At 39.8% G+C, this 16,511-nt stretch overlaps 1 protein-coding gene across 7 annotated transcripts in view; it reads right to left on the bottom strand.

The window, feature by feature from the left end:
* Positions 1–202: 202 nt before the first annotated feature.
* SOS1 (SOS Ras/Rac guanine nucleotide exchange factor 1) overlaps positions 203–16,511 on the bottom strand; it is a 53,356-nt gene continuing 37,047 nt past the window's right edge. For all 7 annotated transcript variants that reach the window (XM_030037778.2, XM_030037794.2, XM_041128688.1 and 4 more), the window contains 12 exons: positions 12,916–12,997; positions 12,366–12,488; positions 11,706–11,809; positions 10,331–10,553; positions 9,538–9,657; positions 9,050–9,212; positions 8,576–8,693; positions 7,056–7,228; positions 6,050–6,166; positions 5,619–5,883; positions 3,163–3,281; positions 203–1,797 (listed from right to left, as the gene is read on the bottom strand). In XM_030037778.2, the coding sequence (XP_029893638.1) occupies positions 1,303–1,797; positions 3,163–3,281; positions 5,619–5,883; positions 6,050–6,166; positions 7,056–7,228; positions 8,576–8,693; positions 9,050–9,212; positions 9,538–9,657; positions 10,331–10,553; positions 11,706–11,809; positions 12,366–12,488; positions 12,916–12,997 (2,102 nt within the window). In that variant the 3' untranslated portion in view covers positions 203–1,302. The remainder of the gene's footprint in view (positions 1,798–3,162; positions 3,282–5,618; positions 5,884–6,049; positions 6,167–7,055; positions 7,229–8,575; positions 8,694–9,049; positions 9,213–9,537; positions 9,658–10,330; positions 10,554–11,705; positions 11,810–12,365; positions 12,489–12,915; positions 12,998–16,511) is intronic.

The raw sequence follows: 16,511 nt of genomic DNA, 5'->3' as shown, positions 1-16,511 counted from the left end.
TTGGGAGTAACCTGGCTTCTCAAGTATTACTAAATTATTACTTTGTAACACATGCCAAAACAGACTTCTTTTTAGACTCTTATTACTAAAATACCTACACTGAACTAGGAAAAATATGTACCACAACATGTGCTTTTATCCCCTTCAGTGCTTAACTGAAAAACTGAGTTGTACATTTGTCTGTGTAATAATTTAACGTATGTCAGCCAAACATATCTGTATCTTTATTTCAATTAAATTAAAAACAATCTGCAAGTATATTTATGCAACGTTCACTATATACACATGATTTATGCAACTGCAAGGCAATTCTATGTATGCTGATTAATCTATTGTTAGTAAAACATGACAATAGCTATGGAAGTTGACCAGTGAGTGCTCCTTTTCACAAGTGAGTGTTTTCATGGCGTGACTGAAAAAGAATAGCTACTAGCCATGAAATGGATTATCAGTAAACCTTAAAAAGAACGTGACATAACTTAGCAGAGATTAACAGTCTTTTAAATGTAGCAGTATATTTACTTCAGATGATAGTGCTGCCTTTTAAAAAAAATTCGCTGTCATCTTAATGATGTAAAACTTTCATCTGCTCTATCTAAAGAAAGCAATAATTAGACATTATGCTTCCTGGCAAAAATTTATTTTTGAACTGGCACCATAATATTTCAGAAAATAATAATAAAGTACCTCTTTGGTGAAGCCTAGGTACCCCCTACTACTCATTGTAACAACTTGTAAACAGGACCGCAATACAGTGCTTTGCCTTAATTCTAGCTCGGTTAGGTACCACAGATCTTCCTCACAGTCCTTCTCATAATTTTAGGAAGGTATTTTAAAGCAGGGAGTAAAGCAAAGGAAAATTAAGAAGGATATAAAGTTCCCTGTTTGAGATTTAAAAAAAGTGCATAATGTTTTCATTCCAAAAACTGTGCCTCTGTATGGAACTGATGGATACAAGACTGTTTTCCTTCCTGTACTGGACATTATTGATCATCACACAAACACAGTCTCTGCGCATTGGCCAAAGAAGTCTCTCAAGTCTGTTTTCTGGTACAATCAGTTGTCCAATTACTTTAAAACAATGTCCTGCATACTAAAACAAGAATAGCAAGTTAACCGGTTTTTCCACTAGAATGTCTGTTTTTGCAATTCCATTTCTGTACACTGCATTTCCAATCTATTGGAGAGTCTTTAGTGTTTGGCATACACATCCCAACTCCTTGGCACCACCAGGTTCAGTGCATCCATTGCCAGCAACAGACATAGCACCTCGAAAAGGCGACTCCCAGTGCAAGGGACAGTTCAGGAGGAGTGGGCATTCTCCAGCAACGGTGGTCCGTCTCGATGCATCGATGGGTGTGTGTGCTCCCTTTTGTAAGTTTTTGGAGGAAGCTTTGGGATATGTTGAGAAGTGCTTTGTCGTGGAGGAACAGGTGGTCCAGCAACAGAATGGAGGTCCATGTCCTGCGGTATCAAAGGTGGTGATGGAAGATGCCTCCGTGCTACATGTGGAGAAGGTGTCTGAGGGGGCGGGGGTGTAAACGGAGACGGACTGTTTGGGAAGAAGGTGTTACCAAGTTCGCTTTTTCTCCCCAGTGGTGGGGGTTGGAGGTGTAGTGGTGAGCTAGAGAAAACATCTGGAGTTCGCACAGGTTCTCGTGGTGGTAACACAGGAGGGCTTTCAGGAGGGTCAGAGATGCAGGTCCGGTCAGGCACTGAGTACCTTGGTGAATACACTTTAGACGTTGGTTGCCTAGGAGGGATTGCTGGTGGGCTGTCCAGGTGCGCAGAAGTAATCTGAGGTACACAAACATTTCATTCAATAAAATTTTAGAGTGGCAGTAAAGAACAGGACCCTGCTGTGAAATGGAAGCAGAGCTCCTGCCCTGCAGATTGCTCTTATCCAGTTAAAGAGGTGGCACAGCAAGCAGGTGCAGAATGAAGATGGGGAGTAGGGAAGCAAAAGGGAGTGGCGGCACCTGAAAAACATGTTTCTCACAGATGTGCAGGGGGAGAGCAGGGGTGTATCAATACATGAGTTAACAGCCAAGCACGGAAGGAATGAAGATGCACAGAGTGGGACAAAGGCAAGGCAAAGAATGGTCAAAGCAACAATTTCCATGCTAGTTCCAGGTCTGCTTGCTGCATAGGTCTGGATATCTTCCACCACCTCCCCAGTAACAAGTACTTGGGGTGGGTAATAACACCAGATATTTCTCCAAGAAAATGAGGAAAAGGGAGAGGCAGGTGATGCTGAACAGGGGAAAAAATAAACTACACTCAGAAGATGGAATTAAGTAGTCAGAATTATTGAAGTGAACAGTTCCCAGGCTGCAGACCACAGTGACAGAGTAATTAGTCTCCAACACCCTATCACGTATACGATGTTTTCAATTACATTTTGATAGGAACGTGATGTGTTAAAACTCTGCTGGCTGACAGCATAGTCACCTGTAGTCTGAAAACAACAACTTGCTGAAGAGCCATATACAAGCCCTCTTCAAAGACATACATGCTCCGAAGTAATTTTGAGTGGGATTTTCAAATCCACCCAGTTCTCTGAAGTCACAAACCAGCTCCCCACTGAAATAAAGAGACATTTGACACTGTCTGCAACAAAGGCTGGATCAGATCCCAAATGCCAGACAAACGCAAAAGGAAAATGTAGCAATGGCTCAAGCAGGCAGGCAGACAGGACAGGTAATCAAGAAGAGAAAGCAAGCACTGAGCGCCACAGCATCGGGGTCAAATATTCCAATGAACCTTTTCAAGAGGACTGAGGTGTGTACGTCACTTTCCATCATTACTGTTCTTCAGTTCTTCACCCCCACTCATACACCCCAAATTGATACCCTGGGACAATTATCACAGATGGAAACATCTGCCTGAAGTCTCAAGTTCTCACAGGCAATGTAAGGGCCTGAGCATAGCGGATTGGTAGACAAGAGACATTTCTAACCCTAAATTTAGGTCCCATTTGTTAATTTTCATTTGTTTGGGATCAGGACAGAGTGAGGCAGAGCTGTGAAGGCCTGAAATACATGGCTGCTTACTATTTCACAACAGTTCTTCAAAAATACCTGTACTATCTTTAAGAGTTACTTTTCTATCACACCCTGCCCTTTGCTCCCAGAAAAAATGCCCTTTTTTCTCCTTACTTACTTTTGATGGGGAGGATTCAGCTGGGGCAGACTCTGGTCTTCTTCGTGGAGGAACTGGAGGGGGGACATGAGCTTCATCTGAATTTTTGGTAAAGTTTATGGATGACACAGAAGCAGATCCTAGCGGATGTTAAAAAAAAAAAACAAAAAAACAGAAGCCCTGATAATGATGAACTTTCATTTGACTCGGTGTATTTCCTTTATTGCTGCCAATAAAGGTGTCATATATAATAAAGTAATTGCTCATAAAAAGCAGCATGAATCAAGAAGGTGTTAAAGAAAGACAATGAAACAGCCCTCTAACTTGCAGCTTCCATACAAACTGCTTTTCTGAACTGCAATCATCTCTGTGGCCATCAGTTCCTGCACATGACCAACCTGATCTCCTCCTATGACCAGGTGACCCACCTAGTGGATGAGGGAAAGGCTGTGGATGTTGTCTACCTTGACTTCAGCAAGGCCTTTGACACTGTCTCTCATGGCATACTCCTTGAGAAGCTGGTGTCTCATGGCTTGGACAAATGCACTCTTCGCTGGGTGAAAAACTGGCTGGATGGCCAAGCCCAGAGGGTAGTGGTGAATGGGGTGAAATCCAGTTGGCGGCGGGTCACAAGTGGTGTTCCCCAGGGCTCGGTGTTGGGCCCTGTTCTGTTTAATATCTTTATCGATGATTTGGATGAGGGGATCGAGTGCACCCTCAGCAAGTTTGCAGATGACACCGAGGTGGGAGGCAGAGTCGATCTGCTTGAGGGTAGGGAGGCTCTACAGAGAGATCTGGACAGGCTGGATCGATGGGCTGAGGCCAACTGTATGAAGTTCAACAAGGCCAAGTGCCGGGTCCAGCACTTCGGTCACGGCAACCCCATGCGGCGCTACAGGCTTGGGGAAGAGCGGCTGGAAAGCTGCCCGGCAGAGAAAGACCTGGGTGTGCTGGTTGACAGCCGGCTGAGTATGAGCCAGCAGTGTGCCCAGGTGGCCAAGAAGGCCAATCGCATCCGAGCCTGTATCAGAAATAGTGTGGCCAGCAGGAGCAGGGAGGTGGTTGTTCCCCTGTACTCGGCACTGGTGAGGCCGCACCTCGAGTCCTGTGTTCAGTTTTGGGCCCCTCGCTACAGGAAAGACATTGAGCTGCTGGAGCGTGTTCAGAGGAAGGCAACCAAGTTGGTGAGGGGCCTGGAGCACAAGTCTTATGAGGAGCGGCTGAGGGAACTGGGGCTGTTCAGTCTAGAGAAGAGGAGGCTGAGGGGAGACCTTATCGCTCTCTACAACTACCTGAAAGGGGGTTGTAGTGAGGTGGGTGCTGGTCTCTTCTGTCAGGTGGCTGGAGACAGGACAAGAGGAAATGGCCTCAAGTTGCAGCAAGGGAGGTTTGGATTGGATATTAGGAAAAATTTCTTTACTGAAAGGGTTGTCAGACACTGGAACAGGCTGCCCAGGGAAGTGGTTGAGTCACCAGCCCTGGAGGTATTCAAAAAGCACGTAGACAAGGTACTCCAGAACATGGTTTAGTGGGCATGGATGATGGTTGGACTCAATGATCCTAAGGGTCTTTTCCAACCTAAATGATTCTATGATTCTACATTCTTAAGTAATCCTCAAGACCAAAACCACACCACAAAGTTGTTCTTGTATCACAACAGCACTAAAACAATATCCTGAACCTGCAGTTGATGGGCCAACCCAATAATGAAGAAATATCTTCTGAAGAGGTATTCCAGAGACCTGGTTTGGACACTGCAATGTCACTGCTCTGCTAAGCAACGTCTGCTTTTAGCAAGTTATTTCATTCCTAGTGGCAACCAGCTGAACACAGGACTAACCTTGTACTTCCTTTGAAAGCCCTCATCCATGAAAGGAGGCTAATGTCCGCTATCAATTACTGAAAGCACACCATAAAATATGAGCTACCTTGTATGCTGATGAAGACAGAAGAAAAACAGGCGTGGTGGGTCCCAATGGATTTAAAGCAGGGCAATACTGATTTTAAGTTCTGCAGGAAAACCATCCATGTGTACTGAAACCAATTGGGAATGGCAGACAGCAGAATAAGGCACCCATAAAACATTCATTTTTGTTCTCATTGTTCACTAAACAGATACTCACCGAATACATTCACCACATATATATATGGCAGCAAATCCCACAAATGTTTGTTTGGGACATATATGGGCACTAGTGATATATCTCTGCCTTCTGTTTTGACAGTTTCTCCAAAGACAGGTAATGCTGTCGATGTAACACACCTAATTCTGTTCCCTCTCTCCCTTTTCAATAAAACCTTAGTTAAAAAAAAAAACAAAAAAACCCGGAATAAAACACACTGAAAGTTTTTGCTGCCATAAGGGGACAAAAGCAACTATTCCTATACCCACTTTAGAAGACTAAACATGATTTCAGCTGTTTAACACCACAAAAGCTAATACACACATTCTTGGTGGACTATCTATTAACACCTACTTGCATGAAAAGGACTTGAAGGATCTGAGTCAAACACACTGCAGGCATCTGTAGTACTTGAAGTAGCAGAAGCAGGGGGAGGTGTCAACGGTGTTCGGGGAGAATTTGGTGCAGATGCTGTTGTTTCAGTCTCGCTCTCTGGGATGCGGCTGTAACTAATTTTCCTTGGCTCCTGTTGCAGGGGTGTAGGATGTCTCATGGTACCTGGCCTTGGATTAGAGGGACGAACACCTGGGGACTTGAGAGGATAGCTGTATTTTTTGGGCTGAAATGACAAAAAAAGATAATATCAAACAAAATCAAAAGGCCACAAGATCACCTAAATGTAGCTTCATGTTTATGAAGTTAGAGATCTAAAATGACTTCTGCTATCTGTGAAAGACAAATGTAAGCATTCTTATGAAACATTAAAAAAAAACTTGAATACTAACAAATCTTGGTGGAGGCTTGACGTTTCGTGGCTCTATCTCTAGTGACTTGTTGAACAGATAATCTGTAAATTCTGTCTCCATGCTGTTTCCCATTGGATTCAGGTTTTCAAAAAATCTCTGAAATACAAGAAGGTAGAAAACTTGTCAGCTAAGCTACTTCTTAGTAGCTTAGTACTGTTTGTTTCTACTGCACAGATGATCCCAACTGTTCCAGAGAAGAGAGAAAATGCTGGAGTCAGAAGTAATGATAGATTTTTAAGTTATTAAGTCTGTTTGTTGCCAGCCCTTTGCTGGGCATTGCTACTGCTATGCTTGGCCTGAAAACCAACTGTGCAACTACCCAAAATACTTTCTGCAGTGCAAAAATCAGACCAGGTTAGCTCAAACACCTTCAGAAGAAGCTGTATGTAGTCCATCTTTACACTGATGCAGGGAAGACTGCTAGAAAAAACAGACTAAAAGACGACAAAAAAAAAAAAAAAAGAAAGAAAAGAAAGGAAGAAAGGAAAGCGAAGAGAGAGAGGACTGCTTAGAGTACACCACAGACCAAGGAGAACAAATGCCAGAAGAAAGAAAAATGTGAGCATCATCACTGCCAACACACGATGTAAACGCAGTGCTATCAGGTAAACCTGGAAACATAAAGGCAGTGTAACAGAGGAGGAAAAAGACAACTGGGCTCACTGGACAAATTAATGCAACTGAGTGAAGGACAGTGAGAATCTGGTAGTTTTGCTCCTGTTTAACACTGGTCACTAAGAAGATCTATCTACCAACACCCCAATAGCTGGGGGAAAAAAAAACAAAACCCACCAAACTGCAAGCATGGAGCTTTCTGCCCTTTCCTACAGTGAGGCCTGAGAGAGATTTTATGACAGGCCTTCTGCTCATCTCTGATTCCGTCCAACTGAATCTATGTGAATTCAGTCTATCCTTATGGTCTATTAGCTGACAGTCACCACAAAAGTAGCTCAGTGCATGGACTCAAGGGAATAATGCCACTTACCCTGATGTCAAATTCCACTCTTAAACAATATGGCTGGTTCTGGTACTGCTGTATCTCTCCTGTTATTTCAGCTACTTTTCTTCTCTTGCTGAAGTTTATAAGTTCTTTCCCATGTCGCTTTAGAAATTCAGGGTTGCCTTCTTCCGTTTTCAAAATGTTAGTTAAGTAAATCCCTAAAGAGCATACAGAACAGGTTCTCAGCATATAGTACAAAACAAGGAGGAAGTCACGTGACTGGAACACAAAGAATTCTTAAAGAATTTAATTTGTGCACTCTAATTATTTAGAAAAATTATCTGTTAGGGTCAATAAGAGAATTTCACCTAATTTTCAAATATGGGCAACAATTTAAATATTTTAATATGCCTCTTCCAGAAAGCTTCCTTTTTTGCATCAAAATCTCAAAGTCTATGCATCTTCCTACTGTTTAGGAAGCTCAAGCAACTGAACACTACCTGCATTTTGCAAGACAAGAGTACGCTGAACTCAAGTGCTTTCTCTCAATCATTCTGCCTCATTCAGCTCTACTCCATTAGACACCCCAGCTAAGCTCCAAAAAATTATTTTCAGGTTTTATTCTTCTGTTCTACTCTCCACTCCTGGCTTCAAAACTGCACCAAATAATTTGAAGATTAGAGAGAAAAGAGTGCTCTCAAGTCCACAGATAATATATCAGAACTGTCATTATGACTCTTCTAAGTACAACTTGAGAGAAATAACTGAAGCTATTCACATGTGATCCTGCTAACCTCTACTCATCTCTGAAGCAGGACAGAAGGTTTCTTAGTTGATCTTATATTTCTTTGCAGAGCTCTGGAGTATATCTTTCCCCAATCTGTAAAAGGCCAAAAAAGCCATCACAGTATTTTCTTTCAGTTTTGGCCTGAAGCTCATGCTGGGCAAGTGTAATGTCCAGAGTTAGAACTGATCTTCAGCAAACTTCCAAGTAGCTTGCTGAAGAACAGGAATGCCATGTGCTTAACTTCAGTTTGCTAAACATCGGAAATTCCAAGCAATCTACTTGAAAGAAGAACTGTTAAGTCTGATGATAAAGAAGAGAATTTCTTCCCAAACCCTGTTTTTATAGAAATAAGACTTTTTAATAGAAATAAGACTCTAGTTATAAGAAACTATAAAAATGAAAACTCTAGTTTTAGTTCTTGGATGAGGAAGGGGTTCCTTCTTTCTCTACTAATCAGTGGCAATAATATTTCTAATGTGACCACCTTCCATTTAAGGCATTTATGGTCACAACACAGTTCAAACCACATTCAAAGTAAAAATGAGTAAATATGTAAATAAGATATCACAGATATACTTGTTTTTACTGCAAATAACACCTGCAATTAATAGTCACTTTTAATTTTTCTTTCACATATATGCAATTAATGTCTGGGCACCTGAAATTCAAACCCAATTGTCCTTTTAAAACTGACTTCTCATACTCTGTTTAGTGCCCTAACTCAATACTTTCCAAACGTTTATGCATGACACAGCTCATTCAAACCAAATGTACTTACCAAAAAAAGGCACACAAGGAGGATTAATGGACCTGAGTTTTGCCAAGTATTTCTTATAATGATCCTCACTCAGCTCATAAGCTTCTTCTAGTATCTTCTTCTGACGACTTGGAATTTGCTAAAAAGAGATGAAACAGGTTGTTTAGAAAGACAGAGTAAAGGTGTAGCCCAGCAACAATACTGAGAGTAATGGTCTCTCACTGATATATTTAAGTCAGTGACCACGAAGACAGTGCCCCACCACCTCAGGATCTTGCTACCTTTTTCTGCCTTTCTTAAGTGAGGATGATTTCTTGCTTCTGAAACTAAGAAAAAACCCCTCTCTATTACACCCCGATTGATTCATTTGTTGGGGGATTTACCTTCCTTGCTCCTTCTTTGAAGGACATGCTTACTGAAAAGACAGGCTTTTAGTGTAGCTAAGGTGCACTGCATTATACTTCCATACCAAAAATGGGAAACATTTCACTGTACCTCAAATGTGTGATCCAACCTATATACTGCTGCGGAGTTCATAGCACTGACAATCTCAAGGACACCATTAAAGTTGTTTAGCTCTTGAAAAACTTGCAGGATCTCAATTATCCGGCTCACTACAATTACTCTTTCCTCTAGGTTTTCTGTTTCTACAATGCATCTAAATACACAAGAACATTTGATTTTGTATTAAAGCGTTCATGAGTTTTCCAAAATCAAATATTAAGTCGTAACACAAACAAGTATGAAAAGTTTATCAAACTACTTGACGTGGTTTTGCAAATGTTTAGAGAATAAACATTTGAAAATATTCTAAGAATAAAAAGCTGAGACCATTATGGTAAAATTCTCGCAGGGACCAGTTGTAGCATCTAAACATGACTCAGAACTGGAATTTTCCCAGAACAGAATTTTCACAGTATACTTCTGAATGGACTGTAAATGTCCAGAAATGGAGTAGGTGCAGATTCATGAAAGTCACTTACTTTTCAAACCACAAAGTGAGGTTAGTTGTATGCCTTATCATTTTGAGAAGGTTGGGAGAATTAATTTCTTTATCTTCCTTTGTCCACACACTTCCAACTAGTTCAGATGGCTGCACAGCTCTAGAAAAAGATGCATGTATCAAAAATAATTAAAAGCAGGAAAGAAGATATTATTTTCCCCAAACCTCTTTATTTCCAGTGAATTTGGAATTAATATTTGGAAATATATTCTTAAGGCATCACTTCTCTTCTGTAATGTTAGGCTCCCCACACGACTAAGTGACTGGTATTTCTATGCTTATTCTTTAGTGTGTAAATATTTCTTAATTTATGTGACTATTAACCACCTCTGTTCATCTAAATGAAGAATGAAGTCTACATCTCATTCACCATAATAAAAGGTGAGCTTCCAACGCCTGAACAACCTCTCACAGACAGCTGGTAAGATCTGACAAGGTCCATAATTTGCTTCACAAACTAGGATATGAAGAAAACTGATTTGATTAATGTTCATACTTCTCAAAGGTTGACCTACTCGGAAAATATCAAGAGAAACCTGCAGCACAATGCAATTAACAGTATGCGTCAGTCACATGTACTGCATGTTAACTTGGGGAGGATAAGACAAATACTGTTTTTTAGAATTTTTTTCTGAAAAAATAGCAATTAATATACAGCATTGGTAAAGTCCCTTGACCTACCGTGGGGCTTCACAGCAGGGGCCCGCAGAAACAATTTCATGCTGGAGAATATTTTGGTTTGTGTCATGTGTTTTTCAATGGAGGAAAGTTACCTGTAAAAATCTGACTCAAGTAAAGTGAGCTGCCGAGCAATTTCTATTGGATGCAAAGTGAGCAAGTCAAAAGTGTCTGTGTGTCCTGGTTTGCTTATGTGCCACTCAATCGCCGGAGGTGGGCTCTCAAAAGTAATGTTGTGACTTGGCCCAATGGCTTGTGCCTGCTTTTTCCGGTTGATTATCTTTGTGATTGATTCAACCCATTTCTTCATCGCTTTGCCTGGCACACAGAGAGAAATTTACTATTTAGTTACTCTTAATATTGTTTTTTCAAAGAGGTCAGTATAATTGAGAAATCTTTGGATTTAAACCCCAAACCTACTAAATTAAAGCAAGCATATATTCTTTAGAAGTGCTTAAGTGGTGTTCTCACACAAGTCTCAAAGCATTTGAACATATAAAGAATTCCTCAACAGCCAATGCTGAGCATGCCAAGTTCAGAACAACTGAAGTTGAGCAAGTACAATTCAGAATACTCAAATTAGGTTCCTGCTCCGAATCAGGTGTTTTCCTTTCTTTTCTGACTTCGCAGTGAGTTTATGGGAACTAACCTTCTCTTGACCAAAATGCACTTCTGTAAACACCCTGAACTTTATACTTTGGGCAAAAGTACACTCTTGCCATAGAACCACAGAAGGGCAAAATAACAAACAGGGAAAAGCTTCTCCCTCTACTGCATTTAGCATCAAAGCTCACAATAAAACCCAAAGGCCAAATGCCTGTTAAGCTCTACACCATAAGAATTTCATGCACAAGATAGCAAATCCATTGAAAATTTACCAGTAATCCAGATTAAACTAATTCTCCCCCTCTTTTTAATTGCTGAATAACCATTAAATACTTCTCTAACATAATATTTTCCTACAAACTGCTCCTGTAGCTGTCTCAGTTTTTCTTACAAGGGAACAGGAAAGAGCTGTACAATCACAACTGGAAAGTGTCCTACAGGTCTAACATGCACTGTGAAACAGCTGGAAAACCCTTGCTTCAAAGAAATAGTGGTTTCCACCATCAAACTTTCACAAAAATTAGCCCTGTGTATAGTTTAGGAGGGCAATCAAAGCAGTTATTCTGTCCTGATCATTACTCAGTTCTTACTATTTTGCATTATTTCAGTCCCTTTATAACAAACCCAATACTGATTTATCAGGATGTAAATAACATTCTTTGTTCTGAACAGGGGCCAGACTTCCAATAATAGTTGTTTTTTTTTTTTAAATTAAGGTTTATTTTATGTTCTTTGTGAAGTATTTAATAGGCAGTCAGTCCTGTTTTTCTTTATCTGCTCAGTGAAAGGAAAAGTGATCCTATTCCATACCTTTGAAAAGGGATGCTTTATGATAAATGCCAGCACTTAAGAAACCGTAAGTACCTCTTACTGTTCCAATGAATTCCTCCAAACGTTGCAGAAGATCTGCATCTCTTTCAAAGTCATAGAAGTGGTGTTCTACCCAGTGTCGACATACATTTAATACTCTGCAAAAGTAAAGGATAAGTAAGCACTCTACGATATGGTGTATCTTCATGTCTAGCATTTCAAGGCTTTCAGTAGGCGAGGGCTCACAGGAGTATCAGAATCAGCAGACCAAATGCAATTATTCTACTGTTTGCATTTCACCAGCAACCAGCTATAAGCATTTTTCTACTTTAAATTTAAAGAAGTCAGAATAATGCTATTGTTCATAAAAAGAACATTATCTAAAATGTTCTCTGCCTACACCTTTGTGGCATGCTTACACTGTATAGCCTTGCAGAAACATGAATTAAAAAAAAATGGCTAGTGGAAGAAAGTAATTTGCACACTATAGTCTAAAACTCAGCACAAGCCTTTCCCAAGGCTTTTCATGCCATGAATTTGAATTTCCACCAGGTTTTCAAGTAGCAAGGTCAAAATGGCTGACTGCCCATGCACACTCTCTATCAAAGCATCTACAAGAAAAGCTGCTGGTATCAAAGAGCCACTGCATCCAAAAGATGGTACTTCAAAAGACTTAAAGGAAGTCAGTTCGACTCACACTGATGAAATACTCACCGTAACTGTACAGGCTGAATGTACTCTTTCCTAAATCTTTTTAGCTCTGCACTAAGAGGTTGGTCTCCGTTCTCCATAGCAATACGATCAGCTTCTGTTGGCTCAGGCTCTGGAATTTCAAATCTAGTACAGAAGATGGGTATAAGCACTAGGCTCCTATTAACACTAATCTTGCTCACAGCATGCATGAATAAGATGTTGATTAAAGATAGCTAGAAATTCAGAACGTTTCCACATGTCAGAATCTTGGTAAGCACATATGAAGATCTGCTAAATTCAATAATAATACAGATTTCAAAGACAAAACCATGGGATGCTGGAAGTTACTGCAGCTAACTGAACAGTCCTAAAGCTTCTGGATATAACTCGCACATTTCACTTGCAATCCTTGAATTTGACAACTTTTAAAAAAGTGTTTGGAGTGAATCAAAACCAACTGGAAAACAAGAATCTTACAAACTCTACTCCAAGCAAAAATTAAAAAAAAAAAAAAAAAAAAAAAAATTTAAAATTGCACTTTGTATGAACAATATTTTTAACAGTGGCATACCTTTCTATTAGCAGACTCAGCAACTCTTGAGGTTTACAGAAGGATCTATATGTGGTGAGAAAAGTCCGAACAAAGTTGGGATCTAAGACAAAGAATAATTTTATGCTCATGTCAGCGATTACCTAATTTTTTTTATACTTTAAAATAACTTTAAGTATCCTTTAAAATTAAGGATGCCAGCCTATCAATTTACAGAGAAGATGATGTAAACCAAAACTGTTTTGGTAACAATTCAGAATCTCTTAAAATAGCACTACAAATCAAATTTCAAAACAATTTTTATTCTGTTGAAAATTCAAAACAATGACTTTTTCTTCCGCTTCAATTATTAAAAGACTGAAATTTTTTTCAACAACTTTGAAAATAATGAATAGATGATTTTATTTATGAGCCATCTAGTAAACAACTTTGTTTTTGACAATGATTGGGACAAGATAACTCAAAAGACACAGCGAGTAACTTCGCATTGGATAGAAATGGCCTCTTCAAGGGAAGAACGTTTTCCCTAAACTGGTACAACTGATAACCAGTCGTGGCTGAAGGCAGGCTAGGTATTTTTTCAGCTAACTGACGGCTATACTTTGAGGTTATATTTATTTCACTTCAAGAAAATCAACAGATTTCCTTCGAATCGACTAATTACATATCAGTTCATTTAAAATACTCAAGTGAGTTTTAAAAACAAGCAAATATTCAAAACAGAAAACCAAAGTGTCTCCCTTAATTACAAAAGCAAACCCATTTGTTTTCAAGTATGAGGAAATGCAGCGACAGCACGCTGGCACTGCACAGAGCTGACCAGAAACAAGGTTAACACTGTTATGACTGAACAAAATTAATGAGCGGGTTGCAATGGCTTTGCATATTAAATCCATATACAGATTTTAAAAACAAACCCCAAATGGTAATTTTTCTAACACAGAGTGGCTGAAGAGGAGCACACAGGACTTGAAGCAGGAGTTTCTATAGGCTGTAACGAACTAAAAAAAACCACCTGCATTATTTGACCTAACACTATATTAAGCCATTAGACTTGTTTCCTGGAATATGGGGTTTTAAGAGCTTTTTTAAAATTCTCCTTAACTATTTACCAGCTTCTTTTCCATTTGAATGAACATTCTACCTTTCTTAGATCCTACTAAGCTCTTCATTTGGGCAACAGTTTACTGTAATGGGTCACACAGATTAACCGTGTATTGTGTAACACAGCATTTCCTTGCATTTCTGTTCTATGCGAATTCCCATTTCTTAAACAATTGGCTATTCTGCTTTACCATCCCTATGTCCTTCATTACTCCATTTTTCTTATTGTAACGCCTCTCCCACCTCTCCTTGAAACTGTACAGACTAAAATCCTTTTCAAGGGCAAAACTCCATATCCTTTTGCACAAAGCATGTCATCCCTGTCCCCATCAACCTCATCACGAAAATACACAATTTTTGTTTTCCTAAAAAACAAGTATAGAAGTAAGCACAGTAACTCATGTTTTCACAGCTTGTATTCTGTACACAGCATCCACCCTAAATAGACTTTTTTTCTACATGAAAAAGAAAGCCTCCATGGCAATTAACATTTTCAGATCACTGCAAGTTCTGAGTCATAGCTATTGTTATTTACAGGTAGGGTCAGTGTTTAAATCCACAATACATATTGAATTTCAAATAGAGTAGATCAGAAAACCAAATCTAACCTTGTTATCTTACTAGCAAAATCTGTAACTCAAAATAGTGTACAATATAAGAGTGTTAAAAAAATACAGACAACACTAGTTAGTCAGGATGTCTGCTCGTGTGATAATTCTCTCTTCAATACAGCCAATTTGAAAGCTAAAAAAGAACAATAACTTGTTCTACAAGGATTTATAAATAATCACCCTTGAATTCCTTAAGAAAGGAAACGGACACTATGATGACGCACAAGCACTCTTAACATATCAAAGCGTTAAAAATAGAAGAGCACTGCCCTATAGATAAAAAAAAAATTGCCACAACTTTCAAATCTTGGTACCACCTAACCCAGCTGCCTTTAAACAAGAGTTGGGCACAGGAGGATATCACGAACGCAGAAACACATTCAAACAAGTGAAACGCACCAGAATATGCAAATAGGGTCAGAACCTGAATTTCTAATCGAAGGGCAGTTTCTCTCATGTAAAAAATATATGGAAAGCTGCTTTCGCAGAGGAGATTTCTCCCTGTTTTAAAGCTCCACGGCAGGATGGTTTGGACAGTCTCCCGCACCTTGCAGCCAGGTGGCCGACAGGGCCGTCCTCCTGCCCAGTGATCACGGTGGCTGGATGCCTCCTACTCCTGGCAGCACTGCTTCGTTAGAGCTAGGCTACCGGGCTGTCCCTGTTCCACATTGAAAGAGAAGTATTTCAGCTGATAAGCTGGTTTGTGCATTGTCAGGAGGTGAGGGAAGAAAATTAGAAGGTCCAACACCCCTATCTACAAATGAGACAGACTGTGTGGATCTTCACAGATGGCAAAAAAGTCGAGACCCGATTTGACCACTGTCTGAACACAGCCCATATACTCCTCTATTTGCAACTAACTGAACTGCTCCTCGGCTACTTGCAACAAATTGGTACTACCTCTGCAATGATATCCGTCATTGTACCTTATATTACTGACCTACAAAGATAAACAAGAGAAGAGTCACAGCTATAGTAAATACTGTCTTTAGACTGTCAGATCAAGGGCTTCCATAACCAGTCACACCATATTTGAGCAAAGTCACCTCAGAAAAGTAAGGGCTTGCTATTCTGACATATGAATATAAAGTCAATAAATTCTTTTGAGATTACAATCACGCATACATAGTCCTACATGGGGCAAGAAAAGCACTTCTACAGTCTGTAGCTGTTGGGCTAGACATCACCAGAGTACTCATCCTTCCACGTCTCCAAGCAAAACAGAAGCCTTGAACTCAGCTAATAAGCGTACAAAAGGAGCTAAAGGGTTACTATGGAAAGTTGTTGCCCTACTCGCTGCATCTCATAAAATGCAACAAAACACTGAATGATTTACATAGTAAATGGACCTTGTTTCCTGTACAACAGAGCGTTTTTTGGCTGAGTCACTATATCTCTATTTCTTTGTTCCCCTGGAAAATACAGCACAGAATAGTTAGAACGATGACATTTTTCCTCACAGAAAACCAATTATAAAACAGAAGGTATAGAATGAAAGTGTTGAGAAATGACATGCAAGCTAGCAAGTCAGCATCAGGTCCATGTATGTTGCACTAAGATCTTTAAGGCTACAAAGACAGGCTTTGTATATATATGTATATATATCACAAGACAAGTATTTTTATTCTTTTGGTCAAAGACTCTCCGCCTATCTCACAGTACCCATGTTCTCAGTTTTGCCATACAATAGTTTGGTCAATGTCACACATACCTACAACGTTAGGCTTCAAGCAACCTATTTCAAGCTTTATTAAACAGGGGCTGTTACAAGCAGGGATTTAAATGACTGTGAAAGAAGGTGGATCTTATCAGTTGATCTGAATTCTTCCTTGATGTCCTTTGTGCTAGAAAGGCCAAAAAGACATGCAGATGCAAAAAACCAATACAAGAGACTTATTTCAA

This window comes from Aquila chrysaetos, chromosome 2, assembly GCF_900496995.4.
Source record: "Aquila chrysaetos chrysaetos chromosome 2, bAquChr1.4, whole genome shotgun sequence".
In the NCBI taxonomy this organism is placed as follows: domain Eukaryota; kingdom Metazoa; phylum Chordata; class Aves; order Accipitriformes; family Accipitridae; genus Aquila; species Aquila chrysaetos.
This window is presented reverse-complemented; position numbering and strand designations above follow the sequence as displayed.